This window comes from Alligator sinensis, unplaced genomic scaffold (assembly GCF_000455745.1).
Source record: "Alligator sinensis unplaced genomic scaffold, ASM45574v1 scaffold755_2, whole genome shotgun sequence".
Lineage (NCBI taxonomy): Eukaryota > Metazoa > Chordata > Crocodylia > Alligatoridae > Alligator > Alligator sinensis.
The window spans coordinates 550,307-563,180 of NW_005841883.1; the positions used below are offsets into that span (position 1 = coordinate 550,307).

General features: G+C 38.9%; 1 protein-coding gene across 1 annotated transcript; it reads right to left on the reverse strand.

Moving 5' to 3' along the window:
- Window positions 1–500: 500 nt before the first annotated feature.
- On the reverse strand, window positions 501–12,424 carry CD28 (CD28 molecule). Its single transcript, XM_025196657.1, has 4 exons — window positions 12,360–12,424; window positions 5,053–5,415; window positions 4,659–4,780; window positions 501–641 (listed from the first exon to the last, which is right to left on the reverse strand). The coding sequence occupies exons 1-4, from the start codon at window positions 12,412–12,414 to the stop codon at window positions 501–503; spliced, it is 681 nt and encodes a 226-aa protein (XP_025052442.1). The 5' UTR covers window positions 12,415–12,424.
- Window positions 12,425–12,874: the final 450 nt, after the last annotated feature.

Genomic DNA, 12,874 nt, shown 5'->3' on the forward strand with positions numbered 1-12,874 from the left:
ATATGTTCTGAACTTTAAAATGAGCTTTCACTGTTTGAAGGGACAGGGAACCAGTTTGCATCAGTAGTTTGATTGGTGCCTTATTTCACAGCAACCAACTAGGGTTGCATTTCAGATCATTCTAATTCTTCAAGTTATAAGTGTTAAAAGAGAAATGTAAGGCATAAGTAATTAGGAAAGATCAACAATTCTGGCTTCCTGAGCAATTGAGCAAAAATTGCAAAGATTAAAAATACACCACCTACTGGGTCCAATGTTACCTTTCCCCCTGAGCCACCATCAGGCTTGAATATGAGTTGTAGCTCATCAGTTCTACCATTGTAGAAAATAGTCAGTTTTTATGGAACACCAATTAAAGGTTAGCCAGTATTTGCTATGACGTAGGTATCTGTGATCAGTAATAGCAAACACAATGAGATAATGGCAAGCTGTCCTTCCATGTCCAAGGGCACCTGGTGGAATACAAGCACATCCAGGGGTATAGTTTGGTAAGTGGATAGTCATGGCTGCCAAGAACGGTATGCAGTGTAATCTCGAGTTGGTGCATAGGGCTGGTAACACTTGTTCTTTGGACCTTGAGGATGTCGGGGAGTCATATTCATGTAGTCACTCTGGAGGATTCGGTTCTTCTTGTTTTTCAGCTGCAAGGGTGGGGGAAGTGTGAAAATAATTCTGCAGTTAGTTTTTCCTGTATGGGATGCATAATCAAAACAAAACAAGCCAACAAAAGTGGCGTGCAAGAAGCTCGGTGTTCTCTAGTATGAAGCAAATCATTCATAATGAATTTAGTTTTTCCTCTTTTTCAGTTAACAGTTGGCTGTGATATCAAACATATTCCCCACTCAAAATTATTTCTTCAGGCCCTGAATTCGGAAAACATATGTATTCAAGAAAGCATTTTAGCATGTGCTTAAAATTAAATCAGTTGGTTTAGAAATCAAAATGAACATTCATATACAATGACCTGTAGTATTTACCCAGATTTAGTGCAAGTCTTTCATCTTATCTGCTGAAAGAATTCTAATATTAGTTTGAGGTAGTAAATGCCCTAAACTAAAATGCAAGGATTTTTATGGGTGATTATTGGACCTACTACATGGTTGGGATAGACTTGGACAAGCTTTTGGATACCACAGTACACTTTTCAGGTCTTAGTGCATATTTCCTGGACTGTTACTGCTAGAACGTAACTTCAGCATTACCTTAAACTATGATTACATTTTAGCTTCTTTGACAATCACATTCTTAGCTGATAGATGACTCAGCAAAAGCAAAAACAAGTGCAATCAGCATGGGGTTTCCCTGGTTTATTACTAGAAATTTTTGAACAAGTTAACGTAAGCAAAATAGGAGTACCAGAAAACGCCCCGGCCTATATGTAACTGTGTAGTCCTGCCCCCATATCTCTGTCCTGAAAAGGCAATTCATAAACTGTTTGAGCACCTGCTCAAGGGGAAAAGGAAGTAGAGTTGAACTGTATTTTAGTTATCTATCTATTTGGCCCCAAAACTATCCACATTATTAATAGACTTTTGCCTCATCACGCTATTGTGAGGCCGGGAAGTATTATGCCCATTTTAGAGATGCAGAACAGAAGCACAGAGAAAATTAAGTGATTTGTCTAAAGTCACAGGGGAAATCTGTGATCTCTTGAATTAATGGTGCTCAGCCTTCCTGCCCCACAGGCTGAATAAGTGGTGCAGGGCCAACCTGAAGGTGGGGTTGATCCGCAGGCCTGATTCAGCATGGGGTCAGCACCTGGTGTTGATCTGTGGATGTGATCCAGCATGGAGGTCCAGCCCCATGCACCAGACCTCACCACAGAGTGACCCTACAGACCAGATGCAGTTTTGGGGCAACTTTGGGTGCTGCAGCAAATAACTCTCCAACCACCAAATTTCTGGATCCATGAGGAGCCCCACTGGCTAGATAACATAGCCACATGGACCAGATTTGGCCCAAGGGCTGGAGGTTGAGCAACACTGCCCTGAGTCATTTGTTAGTAGTCTAGTTAATAGACTATTCTAACCCAGGTCAAGCCCTTCTTAATTAATGACCAGGGGAGGGGCTTCCTACTTTTGGAAGTTTAAGTGAGAAAGGGGAAGTTGCATACATCCAACTCAGTCTTCTCAGCTTTTCTATATCTCACTGAAGGCTAGTCTCTAGAACAATTTGTCAAAAACATTGTATATCTGTGAGTTGCCTATATATACATACATAAAAGAGATTTTTAAATCTAGAATACTTAATAACTAAAAAAACTGATCAGTAAGTATCAGTACCTTGAAACAATAGCAATACATAAACAGCAGTTATATTTTTGCTGCCATTTTGGGATGGAGTTCCCTAGTTGTACACTTACTTGATTTTGCAGCTATTGAGGTACCATGGAAATTAACAGAAAAAAATGGTGTTTCAAACATTAAATTCCTCATTGTGGTATGTGCACAAATTATTTTGCATTATAAGCTTTGTTGGTAAATGGTAGCTGATGATACAGTGACTGCAATTCTAGCCTTAGTTATGTACTAATCTAATTGACTTGGAGAGGAGTTGCACAGATGAACCATGGGCAAATTTACATTTTATACATACAACATGGGTAAGTTAGTTACTATGATATTTCCTGACTTTAAAATAATAAATGTGACATTATATTTATGCAACTCTGTGATGATAAATTATATTATATATCAGCTATACCACAGTATGGTCCACTGTATTCCCTGATTTTTACACATGAAGACTCAATGGCTTAGGAGGTCTCATCCAGTCCTATGTTCCTGTACCTATAAATTTTAAATTGTCTAGAAATTTTTACATGGCTGAAACAGATTTTGCAGGTATGAAAAAATGTGTGACTATAACAGAAAAAAAACCCTGTTCATTTAGGAAGCAAGGTAGTTTTTCTCCACAGAGGTAGAATTAGTACAAAAGCAGAATAAACCTATGGCCGATTTCAAAAACTCAGATGAAGTAGACTTGGCCTGGCTGACAAGTATCATTTTAGGAAGCTCATTTAGATCCATCATTTCTAGGCAGCTTTATTAACATTCAAGAGCACTGCAAATATCTAAGCACTCAGACTACCTGTTATCTAGAGCAGGGGTCGGCAATGTTTTCCAGTGGGGAACTGAAATGACCTATCATAGGTCTGAGACAGGTGGGCACTAGGACCTGGCAGCCTGCATTGCTTCTCCCTGCCTCCTGGCTGCATTGCAGCACAAGGGAGAGCCCCCACTCCACCAGAGCTTGTGCTGCCTGACTATGGCACAGTGTAGGGAGAGCTGCCCCTCTGCCAAAGACCCCACTGCATAGCTGTGGCATGGTGCAAGTAAGACCCCCCTGCTGCCAAATACTACTGAAGCCATGGCTCTGCAGGCAGGATCCAAAGGCTCTTCAGGCTGTAGGTTCCCAACCACTGATCTAGAACAATGATTTCCCAACAAGATAAACCCAGAGATTTCAAACAGGAATCCATAGTTTTAAAAATATTCTGATCTGAAATGGGCTTTCTGAGTTCTTTGCAAAAGAATTGCTCTAGTATTTTTCTGTAGTTAAAAATGAGTGAAAACTAAGAGCTAGCATTTTTGGAGGAGTGCCTTGAGAACCAGTGATGTAGAGCAGCAATAGTTTTCAACCTTTTTTCATTTGCGGGCCCTAAAACATTTCGAATGGAGGTGCAGATGCCTTTGGAAATTTCAAATGGAGGTGCATACCCCTTTGAATTATAGGTGTAGGTATTCGCATATTTTTGATTGATCATTGTCATCTTTCACAGACCCTTTAGATATACTGTGCAGACCCTCAGGGGTCTGCAGGGTACAGGTTGAAAACCACTGAGCTAGAGGATACCAACAGCTACAGAAGCCCCAGGTAAAAACTTATTATGAGGCAAATGTAGCAGAGAAGCAGAGTTTAGCATGGTCATTCTCCTTTGGAAAAGGTGTTCTCTTAGTGATAACCAGTACATGAGCCACAATACCAAAAGCAAACAGCACATAGAAAATTATTCAAACTCTAAATTATGGATCTGAAATAACAGTATTGCATCAAGGCACAGCTGCCACTGGCTGTACCTGTTTCAGTTTTCCTCTGACATATTCAGAGCAAAGTGGTACTATAACCTAACTATATTTTCTTATGGCCATATCTGATCCAGTTTGCACATCATTAGGAAGCCTCCTTGCAACAAACACCTCTACTTTATGGCACAACTAGTTCAACTGTGACTTTGATAAGCAATGGAAGTGAGTCCCAGTACACAAGTAGGATTTAATCTGAAAAGGGAGAACTGCAGCCAGGTTGCTTTGTAATTAGTTGAAAATAAATATTTAAACACAGTGATACAAGGAAAAGGCAGATTGGAAGCAGAAAAAATGATCTTATACAGCTACACAGTACACAATATGGAAGATCACACTTCCTAGAATGTCTCACAGAAGAGGGCACCTGCTGCCTCCATGATAGCATCCCCTTCACCTTTCTCCTGCATCCTGCAGTTCTGGTTTCTGACCAGGCAAAAAACATTAAATCATTGTCCCTAAATTGGAGTTGCTAATGAATAAAGGAAGATGACTGTGTAGGAGCATGGCAAAGACAGCATGAAAAGGCTGCTATGTAGGCACATAAAGCAAGGGAAAACAATAATCTCTTACCGAACAGTGAATACAGGCTACAGTTATTATTATACTGTAGATAGCAAAAACTCCAATTGCTGCTGCCATAAGCCAAAAGTATCTTGTAGACTGAAGAAGCTCTGATTGTTGGAAGGGCACGTCTTAAAGAAAGAGAATAAAGAAAACTTCAAGTACATAAAATCAATACCTAATCTCAATTTATTTACTCATGTCTCAGCCATCTTCCATCTATTCTGACCAACAGATAAAAACATAGAAGAAAAAGCAGCTAGATTATCAGTATATGATCTGGGGTAGAAGAATGTTGTCTTCTCTGAGACATCCATTTTGTACCTGACATTACTGTGAGCTCTAGCATTAGAGTGTACACTGAAGGAAAAGAATATTGGACAATTATGGTTTCATGGCTTACCTCTCACATGGATGATAGTTCCATTGCTCTTGTCACTGCAGACATAAGGAGGTGGATACATGACCTCAATTTTGCAGAAGTAAATATCAGTGTGGTTGGGATTCATGTTTGAAAGGTTGAAGATTACATGCTTCTTTTGATCATCCTGATAACCATGGCAGGTGAAACCGTTACTTGACTGGGTATTGTTACCTTTGGTTGTATTCCATGAAACAAAGCAGACTTCAACTGCACTGTCTGTTCCTTTATGTAACGAAGCTCTGAATTCCTTCCCAGTTCCATTATAAGTATAGTTGCAGACCAAGGTAGCGGTTTTGTTATCTACTCTGAGCACAGGACGCTGTGTCACTAAAATCTTGTTTTCTGGGTGGGATAATGGAAAACATTTATTTATAAAATATAGTATATGACTTCAAAATCACACAACAGTTAGAGCATCTGATCTATGCTCCTGCACTAACTGAGATTATGATTCTACCAATGAATACCCTGACCACTAGTCTACAGTCAGCCTCGCTTGACATCTTCTTGCTACAGCTTTTCCACTTTGTAGGAATAGTTAAATATGCATTGGACTAGAGCAAGAGAGAGAGAGAGGATGAGCAAGGACAGTAGTGCTTTTCTTACCATTTAACACATGAGGTCCTAGCTTCCATTCTGGTTATGATGCACCAGTTTTTTCTCATATGGTTGGATGAAGGAAAGTTCCAACCTGGAATATGTATATACCATGCATTTTCTATCCACCTTATAAATTTAAAAACATTCAAATTATAGACCTTGCAATACAAAAAACAGCCTTTGTAAAGGCAAATTGCTTACTGGTGGAACACACTTCACTTATGCCATCCCATGGGATTGAACCTGGTATTGCTAACCCTAAATACGTTCCTCTCACTAGCACCTACAGGAAAATCTTAGCCTTTTATGTGGAGCAGATAATGACACAAGGTTGGTGGCATATTAGCAGTTGTCACAGTAATGGTCTACAAATATATTTTATATCAAGGCCTTATCCCCTTTGATCTGACTGGCCTAAACATTTCCTGCATAAACAGGAAATGTTTACTGTCATCTCAGTCTCTGTACTACGTTGTGTGAAGAGTCAAAACACTGAAAGAACTGTGCATGAAGCAGTCCTTCTACAAGGGAAGTGGTTTTTCCCACTTGATACCTTGCTTTGCTTTTCTGGAAAGAAGCAAAAAGAAGATTTAGCTCCTAAACCATTTTAGGGAAGGAGTAACTTACCAGGTGCAAGACTTGCCATAATCTGTTTTAGCAGGTATATGACCACACAAATCTCATGTAAGGGTCACTTCTAACTGGGGAGTGGTAAGGGAAGGTCATATTCACTTGGACAAAATGTTTAAAAGGTCCTTGGCAGGCTCTGGCAGAACTATCAGCACAGTCCTGGGGAAGGATAATGAGGATACCTTTTCCTGCCTCTGGTTACACCCTCTACTGTAAAGTCTATATTCCTTCCCCACTATCTTTGGGATCTAAGAATTTAAGAGCAGTAAGAGAGTAATGGAGTATGTAAAAGCTCCCAGAAAATGAGGATTTCATTTTGTCATACATAAATGTCAAGCTTTCTGTATTTCAAATGTGATTGTGATTTGTCCAGATAAAGACAAAACTGAGACTTTTGGAAATTGTTTTGCACAAGAAAGGAAAGTGAGAGTGAGCACATTCACACATGCTAGGGGCTAGGGCACTGCCCTAAGATGACAGATGAAGTTCTCCCTCAGCCTGCTTTATTTAGATCATGGTCTTTAATTTGCATCTCCCACATCTTACAACAGTGCCTCAGAGCTGATGAACTACAGAGTCACCTGTACACTTAATTCCTACTCTAACTTGGGTAGAGGAAGGACTTGGACCTGGGTCTTCAATATATAAGGTGAGTGGCCAGACCATTTGCTTAATGTAGGTTCTCTCTGCCTATGAAATGCCAAGCCTCCACCCTTGAAATGTTATACTGGACATAAGAAGCCTTCTCAGCAAAGTGTTGTCAGAACAGGTAGACTTCCACAAGTTTAAAGTCCCCAAAAGTTCTAGTCAGATCTAAGCCTGTGACCATCTGGAAGACCTTGTTCAGTTCCCATTCCTCAGCTTCCCAGTTGAATGGCAGGAGAGTGAGTGAAGCTTCCTTCATCACAATGAATTTCTAGAGGTGCAGAAGGGGAACCAATAGCTTTCTACATTGCACGTACTGCCCTACCAGCCATTGGAAAATATCAGTTGAGAAAGAAAAAGGGAATAGCTGGAGATGGGGAGAAAAATGGAAGTTAGAAGAAACATGGAGCACCTTGAGAGGAGAGGAATTGTCCAGGATGGGAGTGGGTATGTCTGTCAACACCAGATACAGGGAGTGAATAATAGAAGCAACCCTCCCATTGGTACCTTGAACATACATAAGATGAGTACCTCCTCATAGCCGCCAACATAGATTGCTAGCCACCTCACCACTGCCAAAGCTGACCACTCTCCCATTCTGAAAATGGACTGCCAGCACTTAGGTCTTTGTGCTGTTTGTGGAAGGGGAAAGTATGGGACAGAGAGAGCTGACCTACTAGCTCTGCAGAGCCCTCCTCACCAGCACAGGAACAGAAGGTTCTGGCCTCTTGCTCCACCATATCTAGCATCAAAGCTGGCAAAACTCAAAATTTTCATTACATCGGAAACTTCAGAATTTTGAAATTCTTTTTCTGGTTTGGAATCAAAATGCCTATTTTCAAAATCTCCCACAGAAAGGGCATCCCCCAAACACAGATCCTGAAGTCCAACTCTTGTTAATGAGAGAGGTCTGTCAGGACCCTCCCTGCAGTTCAAAAAATTTTCATTGAAATTTGCATATTTCAGCGAAATATTTCAGTTTCATTAAATCAGCCTTTTCTGGCAAAGCTAATTTTAATCAAGTGTAGTTTAAAAATGAGTTTGCACTTAGTTTAGTTAGGATTTAGCACTTTTAAAAATGTAGTGGCTGGTTATATTTTTGCTAGCTGGAAAATATCAGCCATGATCAGGGTTGGTGTGCAAAATACCCTGCTTTTCTCTCTCCAACCCCCCAACAAAATAATTCTGTATTTGCCACATCTTGGTTTTAGGAATCCTATGGCGATGAACTCTTTCCTCCTTTTTGGATAACTAGAGAAAAAAGACTTTCAGCAAAATATCTGTATTCTTATTTGTACTGCAGTAGCACCTGGAATTGGGGCTTCATGGTCATGGGGCTTATATCCCCATAATAAAGAGATATTTTGCAGCCCAGTAAGCTTACAGTATGAAATGGTATCCTATCCTTTAGCTGAATCTTACCAAAGCATCAGCAAACTAGAAAACTGCTTCTCTCACAAATATGTATGAAAAGAAAGGGGATGCTGCAGGGCAGACCTTTTTAGGTAATTACTGTGGCAAAGAAAACCAATCTAATGTCTCATTAGAGAAGCCACAGAAGGTACCATTTAAACTGGCTGAATGACCTTAATAACTTTCCACAGTACTTCGCTGCTATAGCCTAGACTCATTCTGATGCGTAGTATGTATTGCCAAGTACCTTGAACTTTTTAACCTAATTGCAGTGTCAGAGCATTTTTGCACCCACAGCAAAGTGTTTGTAACAGCATGAGTTTAGAATCTATTGATGCTCCTTCCTAAGGTATATTTCTTAAAATCATTTCCCACCTCTTGGACCTACAGCCAAATCTCTTAGCCCTGCAATGCAAAACAGATGTTGTGAGCATGTTCTGTAGTTTTTTATTCAGGGACATGAAATATAGAAACCATAGGGTGAACAAAAGTTATTTCATAGGTCAGTAGATGCGGACTGTTCACAAGTGACTTGTTCAGCCATGTTTACAGGGTCTGCTATAAAAGGTGGCTCTGCTGTATCAAATCACAGATCACATATCAAAGTACATATCTCCATAAAAATAGATTGATGTGTCTTTCCATATTGTAAAACAAATTTTTGCTCATGAAAGCAAAGTGCATTAGATGAGCCATAATGCAAGCGAGTGCCCCACTTAACTCACAGATCTATCCAGGTTCCAGAATCTTGATCTGCTATAGTCCTGCTATCCTAGTCTTGTGTTTCAATGTATTGGGGAAAGGCAGCCATGCCAAAATGTGTATTACTTCCACAAGAAAATAAGATTAGGCCATCAATTTCTTATTTTATTTGTGACCTGAATAGGACTTGAATAACTCCTCAACAGGAGCTAAACCAATAGGATTTCAAACTAGCACTCTAAAAGACTTGGAGGGATCAAATGTTGCACCAGTAAAGTTCAGGCTTATCTTGTCTTTAAGAATTTTTTGTAAAAAATGATGGAACACTGAACCATTTAGTAGGCATTTTCATTTTTGTGTATTTTCCCCATAAATAAGGTTATAATTGCTGTTTTCAAAGGTTGCTTTCAATTGTGCTATATAATCATAAATAACTGTATAGGGTCCTAAATGTATGTGGCCTTAACCAACTCAGAAAGCAACGGTTATGAAAAATCGCTGTCTACAATTTCAGAAATTGGTAACGCCTGGAGCAGAATAATTAAAATCCGCAGGACATTCGCTATAGCAAAACTGAGTGCCTATGTAAGTGTCTGCAGGACCTTAGATTTTCTAAGTGATTAATGAACATAGTCTATGTAAGTTCTCTTAGAGCTTTGTTGACCATGTATCTTCATGTTTAACCTATATCACGAGAGGGGGTAGAACTTCTCATTATGAGAATATATTTAGCAGACATAATGTCAGTAAAACACTGACATTCTGATCTTAAATGCTTGCTGCAAGTGAAGCTCCATAGAAGTCATGTGTTGCCAAGAAACAGAAATAGCGAAAACAATGTATGGAAAAATATTATTTTCCAGAGCTTTCCATGACTCATCAGCAGGGGTTTTAAAATGTTCTATTTTTGATTGGTAAAATAGAGATGAAAAGAGTATTATTCTCCTGTTCTAGAGGGGCATTGGCTTCTGTAATTCTTTTGCCAGTAGTAAGAATATGGGATGAGATTTTGATTGGTTAAACTGTTATTCTTTAAAAACAGAATAGGAAAAAGATCCCTTTGAACTCCTTGGGAAGGGGAAGAACTGAAGGTAACTAAAGAAGATAGTAATAAGAAAACAAGGTAAATCTATCCTCTGGTCACTGATCTGTGATACTCAGCTACATTCAGAGTTTTCAAGGTACTTGGATGGCTAACTCATCCAGCTGCTCTATGATGTGGGGCCCTTTGGTCACTACAGATATCCGTCCTTGCTAATCTCCCTTCCCTTATTTAAAGTACTGTATGAAGAAAGGTAGTCAATGCAAGGAGATATGCTACTGCTTTCATTAAACCCAGTTTTTCAGTTTGCTGAGCCTAGGAGTTCGATCTGTTCAGAGAAGAGGAAACGTATTAGTGTCATCCTAATCTTGGGTAATTTAGTTTACCTTGTATAAACACCAGAGATCATTCAACATACCAGTTAGAGGGCACTTTTTAACCCAGAAAAACTGTAAGCCAGCAATTTTCCTATAGTACATTCCTATAGTAAGACCATGTGCAACATATGGTAGTGGGAATCCATAGTGTATTTAAAAATATATATTCTGCGCAGACAAATATAACCACTTGCGTCTTTGTTAGTCTAATAAAATAATTCTCCAGCTGGAAAGACTAATAAGAAAAATGTTTTAAAACAATGGTACTAATACAAAAACTATGGTTCAAGTCCAGTATTTGACAAATACACAGGAAATGGTCTAAGTACACTTGATCCTGCCTCAGAGGAGGGGTATATAGTAAAGGATCTCTTGAGATGCCAACCCCAATCTTACATTTCTATGATTTTAGGCAAAGCATCCTATGAGGTAGGTTTTTTTCAGTAAGAAAACAGGACAGATTCTGTAGTTTTTAAGCAGACAGCATTCTCATTGATTTTAATAGATGTTTGACTGCAAAACTTGGATCACCCTTAATACTGCCCTCTTATTAAGCCTCTCTCATTTTAGAATCAACTTTAATATTGTGCACTTATTAAGCCTCTATCATCTTAGGAGCTAAAGTGCAGATGAAACAAGCAAAAAATCAGAACCTGAATAAGCCTCAAACATATATGCTTCTCTAAGCATTTGTGTAGTCCCAAAGAAGCTATTATGACAAGTGAAACACTTAATCATGGCCACAGGCAGTGTGCTTGTGTATTATTATACTATATAATATAACATAGTATATTACATTATATACAGCATGCCACAATTCAAAAGATTTGCTTAAAAGCTGCTGACACCTCATGGATATTTTTTTAACTGTTCAACACCTCATGCTGCTGTCCCCTTCCTGTAGTCACTGTCATCTCTGCTAGCACAGCTGCCTGCTGGGGAAATAATTATGATGTTTCAAAGAAGGAGTTTATAACAACAGGAGAGGAATAAGGAGAAAAAAAAGGAGATGAATTCTTAAGAATTACAGATCTTGAACAAATTCAGTGCAGGAGAATAGATTTGTGTTTCTCTTTTCCTGTAAATGTACAAAATGCTGACACATAGAGTAGACCTGACAACATGAAATACTTCGAGTTGAAATTATCCTAGCAAAAAATATCATCTTTTGCATTGCTTGGCATTTGATATACCCCTTGAAAAGATCTGGCAGTTATGAAGTTACTAAAGCTGCATTGTAGAGGTGATAATAAGATAGAGTAAGCTCAGTCAGAACAACTGAAATTCTAAAAAGCTTCAGTAACACTTCAGGGTTTCTAATAGGCAAATAATCATTTTTGTTTTCGTAGGGAGATTGAGTTTTAATATGCACCAGTTGATTGTGAAATAAACAGCTTGTTCTCAATAAGTAACTGGTTTTTTGCTTGTTATATTTGTTCATTTTCAATGGGTACAGCTGAGCCCAGTTCCACTGACTGGGGTCAACTCACAGGACAATTAGGGATGCACATGGGATTCCTGAGCTTGCAAAAATATGCAAGGAGAAAATCACTTTCATGAAAACTGTTTTGAAACCAAAAATAAAGAAAAGCTATACAATGTTCAAAATTAAGAAATCCCAGAGGGCAAATGTACCCTAGGCTATGTTATGCCATTTCAAAACATATCCTAACTGAGGTTAAATAAAAAGAAATTCTGAAGACCAAATTTGCAGAACACCGTGATTTTAAAAAGTTGTATTTGTATCCATTTTATCAGCATGAAATATCAGTTCCCATGCATCCAATTGCAATATAATTTAGGGTATTTGCATTTAAAGCTGCCCTTATAATCCCAAAATAATAAAAAATGTCATGGAGAGGATCAAAATGGTTTACCTGTCACATCAACGACTTGAATGATGCTGAGAGCAGTGAGTATCCAGAGTATCATGGTGATAATGGTGGGCTGGAAACCTTGACCCCACCCCCTGAAAGACCTACAATAGACTGCACCACAAGGCAACCTGGTGGGTTTAAGCAGCTCAGTCACTTGTACATTCTCTTTCTTCCTATTACTCCCTCAGTAGCACATGATATACACCCAAGTGAAACCACTATAATGGCAACATTTCAAACAGGAAGTTAAATTTTTTTGATGACTTTATCATTTCATGTTTAGGGAGCCTCATGTCTTTTTGTTAAAATGGAAAGCTTGCCTTTGGTTAACCTGCACATTATATGAGGAAATGGGAGCCCCTCTGTTGACATTAAACCCCATGAGGGACCTAGTATTTGAGGTCTTGCAAAATTGTTTCTGTTAGATGGAGAAATAGAGGGTATCAGTCAGGTACATTTTTTGGTGCAGTCCCATTTATTTATAAAGACTGCACACAGTGTCTTGTTTTCCTGAA

Coding starts and splice junctions, on each gene's coding strand:
- CD28 (XM_025196657.1), bottom strand. CDS start 12,414: ATGATACTCTGGATACTCACTGCTCTCAGCATCATTCAAGTCGTTGAT. Junction 4,781..5,052: donor AACTATCATCCATGTGAGAG/GTAAGCCATGAA, acceptor TCTTTCTTTAAG/ACGTGCCCTTCCAACAATCA. Junction 642..4,658: donor TAGCCTGTATTCACTGTTCG/GTAAGAGATTAT, acceptor CCACCCTTGCAG/CTGAAAAACAAGAAGAACCG.